The sequence below is a fragment of the Alligator mississippiensis genome, chromosome 2 (genome assembly GCF_030867095.1).
Source record: "Alligator mississippiensis isolate rAllMis1 chromosome 2, rAllMis1, whole genome shotgun sequence".
NCBI classification, from domain to species: Eukaryota; Metazoa; Chordata; order Crocodylia; family Alligatoridae; genus Alligator; species Alligator mississippiensis.
In genome coordinates, this window is record NC_081825.1 from 34,646,110 (window position 1) to 34,664,487 (window position 18,378).

The 18,378-nt window shown below is 41.7% G+C and overlaps 1 protein-coding gene across 10 annotated transcripts in view; it reads right to left on the reverse strand.

Moving 5' to 3' along the window:
• The window catches only part of LCORL (ligand dependent nuclear receptor corepressor like), a 194,292-nt gene that overhangs the window by 115,608 nt on the left and 60,306 nt on the right, over nucleotides 1–18,378 (reverse strand). For all 10 annotated transcript variants that reach the window (XM_014607685.3, XM_059721601.1, XM_019480065.2 and 7 more), the window contains 3 exons: nucleotides 17,389–17,454; nucleotides 408–487; nucleotides 4–133 (listed from right to left, as the gene is read on the reverse strand). In XM_014607685.3, coding sequence (XP_014463171.1) covers nucleotides 4–133; nucleotides 408–487; nucleotides 17,389–17,454 — 276 coding nt within the window. The remainder of the gene's footprint in view (nucleotides 1–3; nucleotides 134–407; nucleotides 488–17,388; nucleotides 17,455–18,378) is intronic.

Here is an 18,378-nt window from a genome sequence, read left to right on the forward strand (position 1 = left end):
TACCTTTCTTTCGAAAGAGTGCATTTAGATAATTTTCTGCTTGGCATTCAATCTTATCAGTGTTGGACTGGCCCTGAGATGACAGTTCCTCTGTAGGTGTTGACTGTGAAGAACCAATAATTGGTGTACGATCCTAGAAAATGCAAGACAGCAACAGATCTCAATAAAGGTTGTAGCCGGTTTTAAGAAATCATGAGATTAACAAACAGCAAGAATGTAACAGATGCAATAAAAGACTTGTGTTGTAAAGCTAAAATTCCTTCCTTTCCCCTACTCAAAACATTTGTTTTCTAGTATAAAAATCAACAATGTGAACCCACTAGGGAAACCTCCAATTCTACTTTCAGTTTTAACATTTGAAAAAAAGAATAAACAATTTACATGCTTCATATTACATTCATACTTACACTGACTGTTTCTTTGTGTAAGTTACAAAAGGAACATTTCTCATCCATAGACCAGTCAGTCAACTCTTCTGGCTCACAGTCTTAAAAAAATAAAATAAAAGCATTTCAAAAGACAAGCAAAAATGGATGTTAAAAAGAGAACAAACTGTGGTTCCTACAACTGACTACTAAAAGGCTGGATTTCTAATCTAACCTGTATTTATTAGACTAGTTTAATAGGTATCATTCAAGGTTCAAGATCTGAAGATTTTCAGTTCTATTCTCAAGTCAGGTCACTTGGCTCACCCAAAAGCTGATTGTCAAGGTAGGGAGTTTGGAGGTTTCATCCTTTAATGTAAAAGTAAAACTTAATATGGTGATCATCCAATTAAAGATCCTATATAATAGTTCTCAAACATAGCAAATGAGCTTGGAGGCCTGGTTAATACTAAGACAATATCTTTGCCATTTGCCCACAGGCAGTTGCTGTACTACGTTTTATGCATTTCCATTTAACATGTCTAACTACCTCTCTCTATATATATAAAAACCACACTGTACACCATAATTACAAAAGTAATACCATAGTCTAGCCACATAACCACAAAAGCAATACCTGTGAAAATATATACATTTCCTGTGAAAATAAATTACCTTTGAAAAACTGACAGAATATCAAACCTGGAAGCTGAATTCTTCTATCCACAAATCAAATACAAATTAAGTCATGCAAGTTTCCCAGTACTGCACTACCTACGTGTCTCAATCCTAACAGAATCATATCTAGAAATTGTATGGCAAACTTTATATCTATGACAATTCATTTATTGCCCTGCTTGATGCCATTGCATACAGGGACATCTTACATAGTCAACTGTAGTTGTGATTTTCTCTGGAGAGAAATGCACAAAAATTTAATTAAATTTCACATAGGCTACTCAACTGCTAGCTAGTAGATCAGAGCAAATTTCAGTCACTACTTTGGCAGGATTTATACCACCACCAAAGAAGTGAAAGGATCAATGCCCTATTATTCATCGCTTGAAACAATTTTCCTCCCAAAAGAATTTCTTTCAAAGCTAGAATAAGTACAATGACAGAAAATAATAGTGCTAGAAAGCTGAAAAAATGAACTATATGTATAAAACCAGCATTTTTGCTGGAGGTTCACCATTGGCCATGTGAAAAAACTGAACTGGGAAAAAATGAAGTGAACCGATTGGCTGATAAGAATTCTGAACCTTAATGAATATATAAAAAGAGTAATTTAACAATGAACGCACTACTCTGCTGTAGGAATTGTTTTATATTAATACCTGGTTAAATTCAGAACATGATGTTGCATATAGCTATACCAGGTCCAGTATAGCTACCTATACCAGCCCCTTGCCAAATCAAGAGCACTGCTGAAAAATAAACCCTGCCCATTTATGTCCACACTATTCAAACACAACCTGTTATTAAGGAGGGGCATATTTATTTTGCAGTGTTCTTTGGGTCACCCGAGTGACAGTATACATGAATATTATCTTATTGTTTAATTAGACTTTTAGGGCATTTATAGACATGCTCTGGAAGCCTAGGGTGGTGGAGGACACTTTAATTACAGCAGCTCCAAGAGCAGCTCTAATTAAATGCACCCGGAGTAATTTTTCAGCACCCTCGCTGCCATTTTTCAGCGCGGGGATGCTGATACATGTGACACTGGAGTCTGCTGGAGCATGGTAATTACTCTCTGCACGTGTATAGGTACCCTTAGATTTTATTCTTATTGTTCACCAAATGGAAAAACCTTATTGCTGAAAATAATTGGAAACAATCAGTTTAACTTAATCTTTAGTGAAAATGCTTATGCTTTAAGTACAGACAAAGACAATCTACTGATATAATTTTAGGAACCATTAATAAACTTATCTGACAATTGCTGAAACAGTGCTGAACCCATGTTACCCTTGATCACACTTTAAAATAAGCTGTTTTAAATACTAGTTCAATTAAATAGACTGTTCACAAATCACAGCCAGTCAGAATTTCTACAGGCAGTCTGCATTTATAGATCATACTTGTAATTCTAATACAATATGAACTGCTCAGTACTGCAGCAGACAGGGAAAAATACAAGTCAAATGTTGTTGGAAAGGGAGCTCTGTCACTTTCCACTGGAAATGAAAGGGCCGATTCAACTACATTATTAACAAAGATTCTAATGGGATTTCATTTCACACAAATATGCCAATTCCTTAAGTTTATGCACAAATTCATGCAACTGTTTTTTGAAATTTTTTAGAATTAATTTAACAAAGCTAGGCACGCGTGTGTGTACGTGTTTGGGGGAGGTGGGCAGGGTTCCGAATGTATTCCAGAATTCAGGATCTCAATGTTCTACTTCCAGCAGGCTCTCATTTAAACCAGGAAACTTAGCTGGAGTCAGTTTAGAGCAAGCGTGGCCAACAAACTACATGTTTGCCAGAAGTGGCAAAGCCAGCCTCTGTGTTTGACATATGGCAGATAGGGCAGGGAGCAGAAAAGAAGAGCAACAGATAAGGTAGAAGGAAGACCGGACAACAGAGCAGGGGATCAGAGTAGCACTTGGGGACAGTGTGGTGCTTAATTTGTGACAATGGCTCTCGGGCATAAAAATTATTTTTAAATTAAAACCAACATTTTAAAACTTAACCTAGAAATGTACTAGTAATTAGTACAAACAACAGAAATACTGTAAGAAATACAATTTATCTACCAAATTTCAGTTTGCAATTTCCAAATTGTTTATCTACCCTAGGTAGTTTGTTTACATTGCACTAATCCAAACCAGAGTGACAGAAGGCTTGGATATACCCACAGCAAAGCCTGTTTTTTTTAAAGTTTGGGGGGGGAGGGGGGGAGAGAGAGAGAATCTCAAAATAAATGTTAACACATTCTTTGTAACAACTCAGTGACACATTCAGGAATAAGTGGAACTCCAACAATACCTTCAGGTTGTAAACTTACACAAGTTATAGAGAAACGTGAACAATAACGCAGCTTTTATAATCACTGCCATTTTTCCTGGTTGTTTCTCTCTGATATTTGCATTATCTGTGTTGAGCCTAACTCAGCTAGCTCTCATATATGCCCCAGCTACTTCTGAATGGAACTTGCATCTTCATTGCCAGCAATCGCTTGATTCAAGGATGACCTCTACCAGAGCTCATTGATGGGTCCTGAGGTGACTTAAGAGTCCAATCCTTGAGCCACAGACTTATCTGCAGGCGTTGCAGATCTTTCCACAGGGGAGAGTAGTCTGTAGGCTAGGATTTCTCTCTTATTCCTGCCTCCATTCTTTTCTCTGCTTTGAGGGCAAGACCCTTATCTTCAAAATGGACTGCTGCTTGGTTGAGGTTGTGGCACCATTGGAGATGGTCAACAGCCAGCTCCCCACAGCTCTTGATGTAAGCATCTGTTTTCTGGCGGTATGCCTTCAATGTGTCCTTGTAGGATTTTCCTCTGGCCACCCCAAGACCTCAAGCCATAACTAGGCTGGGAAGAGTGGACTTGTTTTTGGAGTTGAGAACTGGGCATCTGCACACAATGTCTGGCCCAGAGAAGCTGGGGCTTGAGGATCACCAACTCAATGCTGGTAACATTGGTTTCAGCAAAGATGTTGACATTTGTCTGGCCATCTTCTCATTTGATGTGGAGGAAATTCCAGAGGCATTGTGGGTGATACCCTTCCAGCTCTTGAGATGACAATAGATCACCCATATTTCACATCTGTAGAGGAGAGAAGGAATGATGACAGCATTGTAGACCTGGATCTTGGTAAATAAAGATCATGATACATAAAGACATGCCAACATAATTTCCCAAGAAAGGCACTTGTGTAGGGGATTATATGTTGGATCTCTTCAATCAGCATTCACTCTCTGAGAGGTGGCTACTGAGGTAGGGGCAGCGCTCGACTACCTCCAGGATCTTTCCCTTAATAGTAACATGGGGACTGGGGTCATATTCATGGCTCAGGGTGAGGTGACAGAGCACTTTCGTCTAAATTTGGTAGGCTTCTCCAAAAACATGAGGCATGTTTTGGAGGCTTTCCCCATTGCGTGCAAAGATGGTGCAGTCATCAGCATACTTAAGGTCAAGGATGACCGTCTTCGACCAAAACCATCCTAGATTGAAAAGACTTCCATCTGTTTAGTATTCTATGTCAAGAAGAAAAGCGGTCCCTAAGAACCAAGATGATTGTCAAAAACAAAAAACAGAGTTGGGGTGATGACACATCCATGCTTGACCTCAGTTTGGATGGCAAGTAGATCTGTCTCCAATCCACTACGTAAGACAGTCACTGTTATCTGGTTGTAAAGAAAACTCAGAACCTTGATGTGGTTTTCAGCACATACAAATCTGGCTAGTACTTTCCACAAGGCTCCGGGACTGATGGAATCAAAGGCCTTATTCCACAAGGCTCCGGGACTGATGGAATCAAAGGCCTTAGTGAGGTCAATGAAGTCCATACATGCACGAGTCCTGATGTTGTCCCCAACACTTCTTGGAATTGGTGGACAACAATGATCATGTCAGTTGTCCCACTGAGATTCCGGCAGGACTTCCTCAGCAAGAGTTAGAAGACAGTTCAGGCTGATGTGGGCAAGGATTTTTCCTGCCTTGGAAAGGCAGGTGATACCTTGATAGTTCCCACACACAGACTTAGCTCCTTTCTTGAAAACAGTCATGATGTTGGCATCCCTCATGTCCTCAGAGATCTCTTCATTGTTCCAAATTCAGAGAATAAAAAGTTCAAGGAGTCTCAGTACTAGTTCCTCACCTCCAGCCTTGCAGATTTCCACAGGTATGCCATCTGGTCCAGGAAATTGTTGTTCTTGGTTTCCCTGATGGCACACCAGGAATATTGGGGAGGGATCCCCTTTTCAGGGTGTTGACAGATGGACTCCAAAGGTGGCATCTGCCAATCAATTCACTGTTCAGAAGTGCCTCAAGGTACTCTTTTTATCTAGCTTGGATAGACTCACCATCTTTGAGTGTTGAGCCATCTTACGACCATAGGAAAGTAGGACCATGAGAAGTTGGGCTATAAATGGTTTAACTGCCTGGGAGAAGCTATGCATGTCATGTTTGTCAGTATAGAACTGAATCTCCTTGGCTTTATCTTGCCACCACTGATTTCTGATCTCCCAGATCCTCCTTTAAGCTTCTCCTTCTTCTGCTGAGATAAGGTGTCATCTTGCCAAGCAGAATGAGATTCTCTTGCACCTGAGGAAGTCTTGGAGCTCTGCCTTGCTTTCATCAAACCAGTCTTGGTGACAACAGGTGGTAAAGCCAATAGATTCAGCACAGGCCATATAAGTGGCAGTTTTAAACCCCTTTAAAAGCTCCTCAGTGTTGCCTTCATTTGTGGACAGGGCAGAGAGCTTTCCACGGAGACATTGCTGGAGACCCTTAAACACCTCTGGGTCTTGAACAGATTTGGTGTTGAGAGTCCTTTACGCTGCTTCTTCCTGTTTTCAGTGTTTCAGAGCAAGCTAGATGTTCAGGCTGGATCTGACAAAACAGTGATTTGTCCAGCAATCATCGGTTCCTCACATGGCTTGCATGACACATCCATTTGATCACAGGCTCTAACAATGACACAGGTGAGGAAGTTCCAGTGCTTAGGGTGAGCATCTCCATGTGTCCTTGTATTTGTCACTCTGTCTGAAGATGGCATTCATGATGACAAGACTGTGGCTCCCTCCATTTGTTCAGAAGGATGTCTTTGGAGCTAGCTTTCCCTCTCCTTCTTTCACATTGGTGCCACTCCAGAGTTCCTGGTCATGTCCAATTCTGGTGCTGAAGTCACTAAGATGAATGATCTTGTCCTCCTTGCAAGTATTAGTCAAAACATGTTCAAGGCTGGAGTAGAACTGTTCTTTGACATCATCATCAGCATCAAGCTTTGGAGCATATATGTGCTGATGATAGTGGTGTACTGGTTGTTGCTCAGCTTAAGACAAAAGGTCATGTTTGTTAACGCCCACAGGGAGCACCTTAACTTGTCAGTCAAGCCGATTCTTGATGATGAAGCAGGCACTGAACACATCTATCCTGGGCCAGTTTCCCTTCCAGAAGGTGTAGCCTCCACCTCCCTCCCTCAGTTGAACCTCATCCAGTCCTCTCGTCTCATCCAGAGCTGTAATGTCAATGCTGTATTTCACTAGTTCCCCTGAAGACGACAGCAGTTTTTTGGTCACAGAGAGTAATCCTGCAGGTCATGGTTATTCAGCCAGGAATAGAGCCTAGATTTAAGGCACCTTTTCTAGCTCCTCCCCATGTAGGGTAAGCAGAGGAGATTCTGATTAGCACTGTAGAAAATTAGGGTTTGAAGGAACCTCAGCAGGTCATCTAGTTCAACACCCTGCTCAAGGCAGGACCAGCCCCAAGTAGATCATCCCAGCCAAAGCTTCATCTAGCCGGGTCTTAAAAACATCCAAGGATGGAGCTTCCACCACCTCCCTGGTAACCTGTTCCAGTGTTTTACTAACCTCTTAGTGAGAAAATTCTTCCTAAAGTTCCCTTGCTGCAACTTGAGACGATTGTTCCCTGTTCTGTCATCTGCTACCACTGAGAACAGTCTAGCTCCATTCTCTTTCAAACCCACCTTCAAGGGTTGCTATTAATAGTAGCAAAGGCTGCTACTGAATCCCTTCTCAAGGCTAAATAAGCCCAGTTCCACCAGCTTCTCCTCAGTTCCCTCAGTCTTTCCTCATAAGTCATGTGCCATAGCCCCTTACAGTTTTTGCTGCCCTCTCCTGGACTCTCTCCAATTTGTCCACATCTTTTCTGTAGTGTGGTGGCCCAAAACTGAACAGTACTACAGATGTGGCCTCACTAGTGTCACATAGAGGGGAATAATCACTTACCTTGAGCTGCTGGCAACACACCTATCAATGCAGCCCAGTATGCTGTTAGCCTTCTTGGCAACCAGGGCACACTGCAGACTTATATTCAGCTTACTGTCCACTGTAACCCACAGGTCCTTTTCTGCAGAGGTGCTGCCAGCCAGTCGCCCCCCAGCCTGTACTGGTCCATTGGATTGTTCTCTCCTAAGTGCAGGATTTTGCACTTGTCTTGGTCAAACCTCATGAGATTTCTTTTTGCCTAATCCTCCAATTTGTCTTGGTCACCCCGAATCCTAGCCCTACCCTCCAGTGCATCTATTACTCCCCCCAGCTTGGTGTCATCTGCAAACTTGTGAGGGTGTACTCTGTGCCATCTTCCAAGTCACTGATGAAGAGATTGAACAAAACCGGCCCCAGAGCCACCCCCTGGGGCACTCCACTTGATACCAGCTGCCAACTAGACATCGAGCCATTGATTATTACCCTCTGAATAGGACTGCTCAGTCAGGGTAGCAGCTGCCAAACTGCACCTGTCTCAACCCAGGTGCAGTTTAACCATTGGGCTACTGCTGCCTACATGCAGATTCATGGTTGGAGACTGCTGGATTCACTAGTCCTGTCTCCGTCATCATTGGTCCATCATTACAGGGCTTATGGAGGTTGGTACGAGAGAGCACATTGTTTCGTGTTGTAGAAGTCTGTGAGTGACTAACTGAGGAAGCTGTTGCAGTGAAACAGCAATCACATGATTCTGACAAGGTGGACATCAGAGCCCAATGGCAAGGGAAAACCCTAGATGATAGGAGACCTTGATTTTGCCACAGTCTCCTTCTATCTTTATAGCTAATGAGATTCTGACATCTTCTACTAAGAAGAAATTGGAGTTGGATCGTGAGGACTTAGGGTTGAATTGTGATTCATCTCAAATCTCCCCTCAGGCCTGTTCACCGTGGGTGACCATGCCAGGAATGTAAGACTCCAGGAGACATAGCTTTGAGGGACACTGGGGCACACAAGACTCCCCATCACTAAAAGTTTTTTTGTCCATGAAGTAACAACCATACACACTATAAACAACAGCTTCCCATCTAATCTTCTTAATAACATGAGATATATCTCGATATATCTATATAGGTATCTATACAAAATGTGGAACAGAGGGGACAGAGTAGATCCCTATAAAATCTCTCAAGGGTGCTCCCACGGAAGAACAGGTTCCCCGACATCTATCCTAGAAATTAATGGAGTCATGCGAGGACTATTTATTTCTGCCAACATCCATAGACATGTCATCAAAATACCATGGTCAGTAACATTAAAAACAAGTGACAGTTCTCAATAAATGAACATGGGTGCCTGTACTGCATCCACTGCAAAGAGGAGATCAACCACCAATACAATATATACAATTGCAAGTTCCACCAAATATACACTATGGCACTATTGCAAAAAGTCCTCTTAGTTTCAGCAAAACTTGTATTCCAACAATAAATTCCACAATCTTACATAAACACGGAGGCTCCCAAATTAAATATAAAATACAGCTAATGCAATAATGCACTGACTATATTGTTATTTGTTATTTTTATTTCACTGAGTCTGTTTTATTATTTCCCACACTTAAAATACGTAACAGAATTTTGTACTGGTAAATTCTTAGGGAGGTAAATTGAAGATTTTGACAAACTGGGCTTTTGACAACAAGAAAAAAAAACAAAAAAAAAAACAGGCCTAGTTTGGAACTATAGGATAAATTTATTAACTGAATATTTATATGGGTTGATTTAGCTGCTCCTAGTATTTGCAGCTATTATTTCAAGATGTCTTCAGCCTCTGCAAGACCAAGTCGCATCAATTTATAATCTGTTCATATTTTAAAACTCTCTGTAACCATGCAGGATAATTTCTCTTTTTTATGGAAGTTTGGATTCTGTGGAAAATTCCTCTGCCTGTGGATCTCAAAACATAGCAGATCTTACTGAATATAACTGAAACTGGAGACTGTCCCTGGACTAAACGAAGTTTAGAGGTAGTTTGTCAGTTTGGTGTGATGTAAGATCTTTATGTGGCTTGTGGCTATCTACAAATCAAAACTTAAACAGGAAAATACCACTAAGATTAACCAAAACTTCTGTCAAAATAAATGATTTTTCATCACACACAGGTGACAGATTACACTTCTGCTGCACTTCTCTGACAAGTTGATATTTTCTTAGGGATTTTCCAAAAAAATCTGAACATTTCCATTGCTTATACTCTTTTGTATTTTTATGAGAAAAGGAACCCAGATATTTAGTCAAGGAGCTTTTCTCTTACCTACTTTATTGGTGCAAGAATAATGTTGGAAAACATATTCTCCTTTGCCTTAGTGAAGTTACCTGAAATAAGCTCTCTCACTCATCTGGAATGTTTCTGTGCTTCTATTGAAACTTTGAGACCTTGAATGCTGACAAACAAACCTGTAGGCACAAAACTAAAAACAGCTACCATTTTTTATCAGACACATGAAAGAACATCTGGTTCTTCAGGTCTGCTGCTATTTCTATTACCTTGTTACGGTAGTTTCATACTAAAGATGCACCGATATATTAGTCCATATTGGATCAGCACTGATAAAAGGAAAACTGACATTATTGGCAATCGGCCTTTTTTAGTTGGTGTAGCCTATAATGTCACTAATAAAGGCTGCATGCATATGCGCAGCTGCAGCATGCACACAGACAGGAATATAGCCTGGCAGCTTGCAAAGCAGTGTCCAGCCAGTAAGTCTGTGGGGGGGAAAAAGAGTGGGGGAGGGGGAGATTAAGGGGGGCTGGCGTAGGCACTGCCCAGCTGGGGTGGGGCACAGGATGGAGCCGTGGACGGCTTGTTCTGGGGGGCCCCCCCCACGAGCAAAGTAAATTTTGGGGTGACTGTAGTCTACCCTGTTGCCCCCTTCCCACCCATCCCGAGAGCAGCTCTAGCCCAGCCCAGCCCCCATGCCAGGAAGAGGCCAGTATAGCCCCTGGCCCTGAGCCCTCAGCAGGCAGCCCAATCTTTCTCCACACACAAATCCAGGGGGCACATGCCCCCCAGCAGCGAGGAACCAGACCCTGCTTCCCCCCCCGCCCTGACAGATGAGCCACCCACAGCTTTGTCCTGCGCCCTGCCTCACCCAGGCAGCGCATGCCCCTGTCCCATTCCCTCCCTCCCCATGGGAGGACTCAATCTGTCCCCTGCCCAAGCCCCTTCACTCTCCAACATGCCTTCCACCCCACAGACTTACCAGCTGGAAACTGCTCTCCAAGCTGCCAGGCTGCACATCGAATATTGGATCGGTATTGGCCGATATGGCGGGTTAATAATTAGCCAAAAAAAATCTTTATCAGTGCACCCCTATTTTGTAAGTATTGGCCATGTGCAAACATCCAGTTTCTACTTGGAAAGTTGCTGCTGCCCAGGAGAAACCGCAAATGTACAAATGTTCAAAGCAAAAGTGGCCATGCTGGGAGAAAAATAACCTGGGAACAACCAGGGCTAAATTGCTCCCAGGAGAGTTTCTTCTGAGGAGGCAAATGTCTATATATTTTCTACGAGTAGCCCTTCCAGGGTTTTTGCTCCCACCCCTCTTCCCCCCATTTACTGGGAGACAGAATGTTGCTAGGGCTGGACTTAACTGCTCCAGCTGAACACATCCCCTTCATAATCCCCACATTATTCTTCACAGAGACATAGGCTGACCCTGAGCAGTGTGCCAGCCAATCATGACTCTCCTGTGCACTGCTGTCATCTGTTGCAAGACAGACTGAGGGATCCTGCAGAGCACACCGAGATGCGAGCACAGAGGCCCCCCTCACTGCGCAGCATCATTACTATAAACTCTCTGCTCTTCAGGGGCTCAGACGTTTGAATGCTGTTCAGGCACCTCTGGGTAAGTTTTTCTACCAGGAGAACAAAGCTGGGAGAATTTGCACAGATTATTTGTTTCTCAACAGGCACAGGAGGAAGCCTGATGTTCTCACGACCTCCTTTCTAACTTCTTAGAAGACCTGAAGTTTTGATTCTAAGACAGTTAAAGAATAATGTTAACGGTATCAAAAAATGTCCTTTAAGTTAAATTCATGTAAATACTCCCAAAGGACCTAGAAAATAAAAATACCAAGCACCTCAAAAAATGAAACTTTCTTCCTCTAAAATCCTAAGTGATTTTTCTTTTTGCCTGGAGAAGAAAAAGCATTGCTGTCACCACTCTGCTTTTCCTCTATCTGACAGAGAGGAAAATGAGATGAATGATACGTATCCAATGACAGGTATCAAGTACTTCAATGAATATGCTTAGTAAAAGTTCTGCTACTGGAGTCTGAGGCTAAGCAGCTGCCCTAGCTGTTTGGGAGCAGGAAAAGGAAAAACCTTTTTAAAAATAGATATAAAAAGATCCAGAGAGAACAAGTAAGGAGCACTAGATATACTGATGGAGTAAAAAATAAAAATGCTCAACCAATAGTAAGTGAAGGAGTATGAAGGCTATAGGACAGTGGTCACCAACTAGTGGATCTAGATCCACCGGTAGATCTTGGAGTCAATCCGAGGCTGGGATTGGTGGGGGCCGAGTGCCCGCATGCATGCATGCGCACACGCCAGCCCAGCAGGTCAGTCCATGGGCGAGGAAAGGGGCGGGGTCTAGATCAAGGTCCCTGCGGTAAGGGATAGTGCCACAGAGGCAGGAGCTGGGGTAAGTTGAGTGGGGCCCCAGACAGGTGGAACTTACCTGCTGGGGAAGTGCGTCCCCCAAATACATTTTCTCCCTCTGCCTCGATCTGTCCCCCCATCCGGTTCCTCCCCACAAACTTACCTGCTGGGCAAAAAGCGTCAGATACCCTCCAGGAGCTAATGCCTTGACAGTATTAAAAAATGTATTGTTTCTAAATATAAAACTGGCAATAAGAATTAAGGCACAATTCAGTAAGGCAGCAGTTCCCAATCTGTGGTACGGGTACCACCAGTGGTACGCAGACAACCTGTCAGTGGTATGCGATAACAGATTTATTATAATTACTTTATATGACAAAAATTTGCTGGTGGTACTTTAGGTCGTATTGTTTTGTTTTAAACTGGTGGTGTACAATCCAACAGTTTGGGAACCGCTGCAGTAAGGTATTTAATCCATGCCTACTTTTAAGCAAATGTTGAAGTACCTTACTTAATGGAGCACCATAACACTGAAGTGTTATTCAAAGTTAGAATGATGTGGAACTATTGTTATGATTGGGAGTTCCCCTGTAAGACCATAACAAAGAAACAGATTGAAGAAACAGACATAAGAAGAATGTCTTAAGCAGCATAATATGAGCTCTATTGGGTTCATCAATTTAGATGAAAAGTAGATCCTACCAGGTTTATGCATATGATAAGTATGTATCTTTCACAGATAAAGTTATGATTTCCCTCCTTTTTTGATTCGGTAGCTATTTTATGCTTCCGATTAACTCAATTTGCCAATTCAATAAGATGGTTTCTGGGGCTGTATGCTGTTCAAGCGTAAAGTATATTTTTCTTCAGGACTACATGTACAGTTGGCAAATAAAAAATTGTTTACTTTAAAACCAAAGTGATAGATTGTATTTTTTTCCCCCCAAGTATGCTTTATGTTTCTATCAGATCTCTCTGAATTCAGTAACTGCATTTATATACCACAAACACTATTTATGGAACAGTTACACAAGAAATGTACTAGATCAGGAAACTAGTGTTTCCTTTTTATAAATTTAGGAACTATGGATTTTATTATTTTATGCATATCCTGAAAATAATAAATAAATAAAATATACCTTATGACTGGGAAGCTCAGACTTTCAACCACCGTCCCCTACTACAAGTACATAAAAGCTGTGTAATTTGTTATGATATATTTAAAATAAAATATATTTTACTGCTTAAGAGGCTTAATATGCCAAAATACTTATCCAGCAAAGTACTTTGGCATTTCATTAAAGACAAGCACCTGCAAAACTGAGGTCTTAAAAGATACAGTGATTACAATCTAATGCTGGGAGTCTGCTCTTGAAGTTAAAAAAGTGAAGAGGTCCACGGGCTCAATCCAGCCCATGGACCTATTCTGTGCCACTCATCTGGCCTGTTGGACGAGATGAGTTTGACATTCCTGGACTACAGAATAGTTTTAGATGGAGCATCCTTAAATCTTGCTGTTGAAGTAGGGCCATTGTACAGAAAAGCAAGATAGATACATACAGCCAGACAGAAAGCAAGCAACAGAGAGCCTGACTCTGAAGCCCAGTAATGACCTCCTAGAATGGGAAACTACTGGGTTCCAATCCCTACTCTCAGGTGCCTGAAACACTAGGCTATCATGTAAAGTATAGAACCATCCACTTACAGTCATGTGAAAGTTACTGCATTCTGTACTAAAAAAAAATCAGTGTTTTTGATTTTTACTAGTAGTACTCTTAAGATTCCTACTGGAACAAACCCAGAGCCAGGAATTTAGACACTTTCTTCAATTTGAATCACATTAGATCCTAGACTGAATTTAAGCACCTGTCTGTTTAGCATGGGGACTTGCATATGTAGAAACCTACTTTAGTGCCTATACATCTCTATAGTCTAAGATATAGAAACCAAATGAATGTAGACACCTAAGGGGTTTTGTGGCTGCTGAAGTACAGTTATTCTGGATCACTTTTTGTGACTTAGATACTATATTCTGCTTAAGTACTATTTAGTTATCCAATTTACCAATTAAAGTATGATCTTATTTTTTGTATGTTTGTATAATATTTAGGAAATTTGATCATAATCCATAATTGGTGCCATAAAATTTTACTGCAGATAAATAAAAAAGTTACATAAATAAATAAAACATTTATATAGCTAGTTGCTGTAAAAGTTCTTCAATGTTGTGTGTGTTGCTGTTACTTTAGTTGCAGGTTAAGCCTGGCAGGGAATTCATGGGAAGACGTTCAGAGATTGTTCAACAATTCACACATGCTGCCAATACTTTTCTAAAGTAATGCCACTCGGAGCCAATGGGGGCTGTCTTGCCTTTCCACCGCATCACCACTGCAGGCACAGGCAGCCCTGCGAGGGCTCCGAGTGGCTGCAGCATAGGGCACTGGACATGGGACGGGAGGGCGCTTTTCCCCCCTCGCACTGAACATCAGCTTGCAACCCCCCGCTGCTGCTAGCTTGGGCTCCGTGCCAGCTCCAGGCTCGCCCATGGGGACTGAGCCGTGGCAGCAGAAGCTTGGCAGCCGCTGCTGCTGCTCAGTGCGAAGGAAAGCGGCCCCTGCCAGGTAGCATCTACTGTCTGGAGTTCACACCGTGCTAGGCTGTAGTGCGGCTGCTTAACCGCCACCTCTGTGCTGCACACCAGCTGTTACACATGGCTACTGCTGCCGCGCTGGGCAGGACAGAGGCAGCAGTTAAGCAGCCGCACCACAGCCTACCACAGCATGGGCTCTGGGCAGGCAGCTGCAGCAAACACTGCCCAGTGGCACTGAGCAGCAGCTTCTGGGGAACAAGCTGGTGCTCAGCGCAGGGGAAAAGCGGCCCCCACGGCCAGCACCCCATGCTGCAGCAGCTCAGAGCCAGCATGGGGCTGCCTGTGCCTACTCTCATTGGGGCGACGGTGGGTGGCAGAGAGGCAGGGCAGACCCACGTGGACTGCGAGCGGCTGTGGCTGGTGCCCCTATGCCGCAAAGTGTGTGTGTGTGGGGGGGGGGGTGCACTTCTCCCCTGCACTGAGCACCAGTTTGTTCCCCACAAGCAAGCATGTGGTCAGGGCTGCGTGCTGCTCCCCGCCTGTACCGCAGGGCTGGGGCAGGGGCACAGAGTGAGTGGACGCACAGGAGCCAGCGGCAGCTGGGCAGGAGCGTGAGGCCCACACCAGTGTAGCGGTACTATCACATTATTTTGTAGATTATTATAAACCTTATACAACATCATTTACATTCTGCTTATTAGCCTAAAACAGCCAATTAACATCCAGAGTGCTTGCTCAGCTTTCAAACCCACTTACACATGCACATTTTTCATTCTTTTCTTTCCCAAATTTAAAAGATTCACAATAACCAGGAAATTCAATATTTTCAAATGGTTTGTTTGTTTATAGCACAGTAGATAATATTGTATTAAACCTAAATTAAGCTAAAACTTGGAAAAAATTGAGGGTTTAAATGGTATTAAAAAGTGCAGTTTTTTCATAAAATTATGAAAATCTATTAGTCTTTCCTTTTGACATAAATTAGCACTACCTCACACAGACTTACATTCTGTTTCTTAGAGACTTTTAACAGGTACCATCATTTACTAACACAGAAAAACGTAACTGTTAGCACTTATTTCAGCATAAGTGAAGATGACTCAAGAGAGACAGATTCACACAGACACTAAAGAAAAACTAGCATAAAAATGAGAATTTTAAGAAGAAAAAAATGCAAATTAAACTGCTGTTCATAAAGTCTTCATTCCTAATGACTATATTAGCTTACATATCTCACATACCATTTTCCCAAAAATCAGTCCTCCAAAATTATGGTGCATGTCTTAAGTGGGGAATCTGATTTTCTTTGCTGGAGCAGAATGATGGAAGAGTTATGATTCAAAATGGTTATGCTTCCCTTCTTTCTGAGAAAGCAAGCAAGGGCACAGTCCCTTTCACAGCTACTAATCAATTGGGAGCAGCTTTTGAGTAGCATACAATTAACACTGGACTCCACCCCTGCTTGCTCACTGTCCCAGAGAGAGGTGGAAGCCATATTTCACCATGGCCCCTACATTAAAAAGTCAGATCTAGACCATTCTGGAAAAACACCTTTTTCCTGCTACATTCCGGCTTCCAAAACCAAGGCGCGGCTGCCTTGTGAGAAAATATGGGAATTCTGATAGCAACAGGACCAGTGAAATTAACTCGCTCTTTCCTTTTCTAAAAGCTTCTTTAAAAAAAAAAAAAGTTAACAGCTTAGCCAATATTACAGAAAAAGAAATCATCCCTGTGCCAGCTACTTAATGGGTGCATCTATATGACATGCTTAATAACGCACAGTAGCCTAATAACACTGTGCAGTAGTACATTACAGCACCAACAATGCCACTATACTACTGCACAGTATTACTAGGCTACTGCACACTAGAGTCACTAAAAAGTCATTTGCCGGTGTTACTGTACAGTAATTCTAGCTACTGCGCATTTAGTTAGTGCTTCATTAAGTACTAAACTAAACGCGAAGTAACTAGTGTGCATTAATAAAATGTGCAGACGCAACCAATGACGCCTAGTTAATCAAGACATTTCACAGTGGCTACATATACACATTCAAATGATCTGGGAGAATTCTCCTGGTAGAAAAACTTCCCTGGAGATGCCCTCACAGACATTCAAATGCTGAGCCTCTGAAGAGCAGAGAGATTACAGTAATGATGCTGTGCAGGCAGGAGACCCCTGCACACTCATCTCAGCGTGCTCTTCAGGCTCCCTCAATCTATCTGATGACAGATGGCAGCAGTGGGTCAGTCTATCTGGGTCAGATTGCCTCACCCAGACATTTCAGGGTCAGTCTCCATTTCCCTGTAGCACAATATGGAGATTGTGAAGGCAGGGTATTCTTTTCCCTGCTTGGCTGGAGCAGTGGAGTCCAGCTCAAGCGACACAGTCTTCCCAGAGGCAGGAAGAAGTGCAGGAGGCAGAAGGGAAGCAGCCTGGAATGCTGGAGGAATGTACTGTGGCTTCTCTTAGAAGAGAATGAGTAAAGACATTGCTTTCCCAGGAGAAATTCTCCCAGGTATGATTCTCCCATTTATTCCTGGTTATTCCTGGGTTATTTTTCTCCCAGAATGGCCTTTTTTGCTCTGAGAGAAAAATCCTGAACATCTGTACACTTGTGATTTCTCCTAGGAGAGCAGTGATTCTCCTAGTAGAAACTGAATATCTGTACACAGTCACTCCTATGAAGAAGATGTGGTTATTTCTTTTAATTAATATAAGACCTTGTTTATGTTCAAGGATGAAGAGGTGAGAAAGCAGTGAGGAAAAATACATTAGAGAAAAAGTTCTTGCAACTGTGGATTTATATTTCAGATTACAATAAACACTCAGAAAATTATTTTGGAGAGAAAACTGGGTCATTTACCTTCAAATAAACTGAGGTCTCTTCGTAGCCTTGGTCCATAAAGCCCTTCTAAAATACTTTCAAAACCTGAAAACAAAAGAAACGTTTACAATAGTGAACAAAACTTTTGCTAATTAAATTCTATACATGAATAATTAGATTCTATACATGAATAGTCAGCAGGAAACCACTTCCATAAAACAATTTTTAACACTCATAACAATCAAAAACAGTAGCTTGTTACACACAAATACATTCCTGCATCTATAGTACCATTCAATGGGTCTTAGATTGATCTTCTAACAAAAACAATTGACAACTGTACTGAACCAGCGCATTAGACATATTCCAAACACCTTATCGAACTTAAAATAATTTAAAAGGTTAGATTATTAACCTCATAGCTTCTCCACAAACGTACTACCGTTTTTATTTATTTTTTAAATGGTGCATCATTCATGTCCAAAATGTAAGCTTCAGAGTTATGAAGTTCTCAACTTCCATCACAAAAAAATTAAAAATGAATAAGCTTTTTTAATAAATTGATTCTACAAATGTATCAATAATGAACTCTTCTAAAATGAATTATAAAATAGGAAAACAGTTGTTTTACAATCTAAATTTATGCAATTTAATGCTGAAGCATCTTCCAATTGCTTTTTCTACCTTTTCTGATGGTAGACAATATTCTCTTTACCTAAGGTGAAAATTAAAAATAGTATTTGAAGCTTTAATTCCTTGTGCTCTAACAGTTCTTAATAAATAGGTATCTATTTTTTACTGTTTATATAATCATAATTCATCTCTCCATTCCAAAGTTCAGCTAGGACACTTGTGTGATATGACTAATTTCCATCAACATAGCATGCCAGGAATTTCAAACTAACCCTCCAACTTGGGATACACTATAAAGCAATGTGAGAAACTACTGTTATATCCCTAACCCAAACCTTATTTTATTCTGTAGGACTATTTTCACTGAGAAAAAAAAAGTTAAGATGTAGAGGTGCA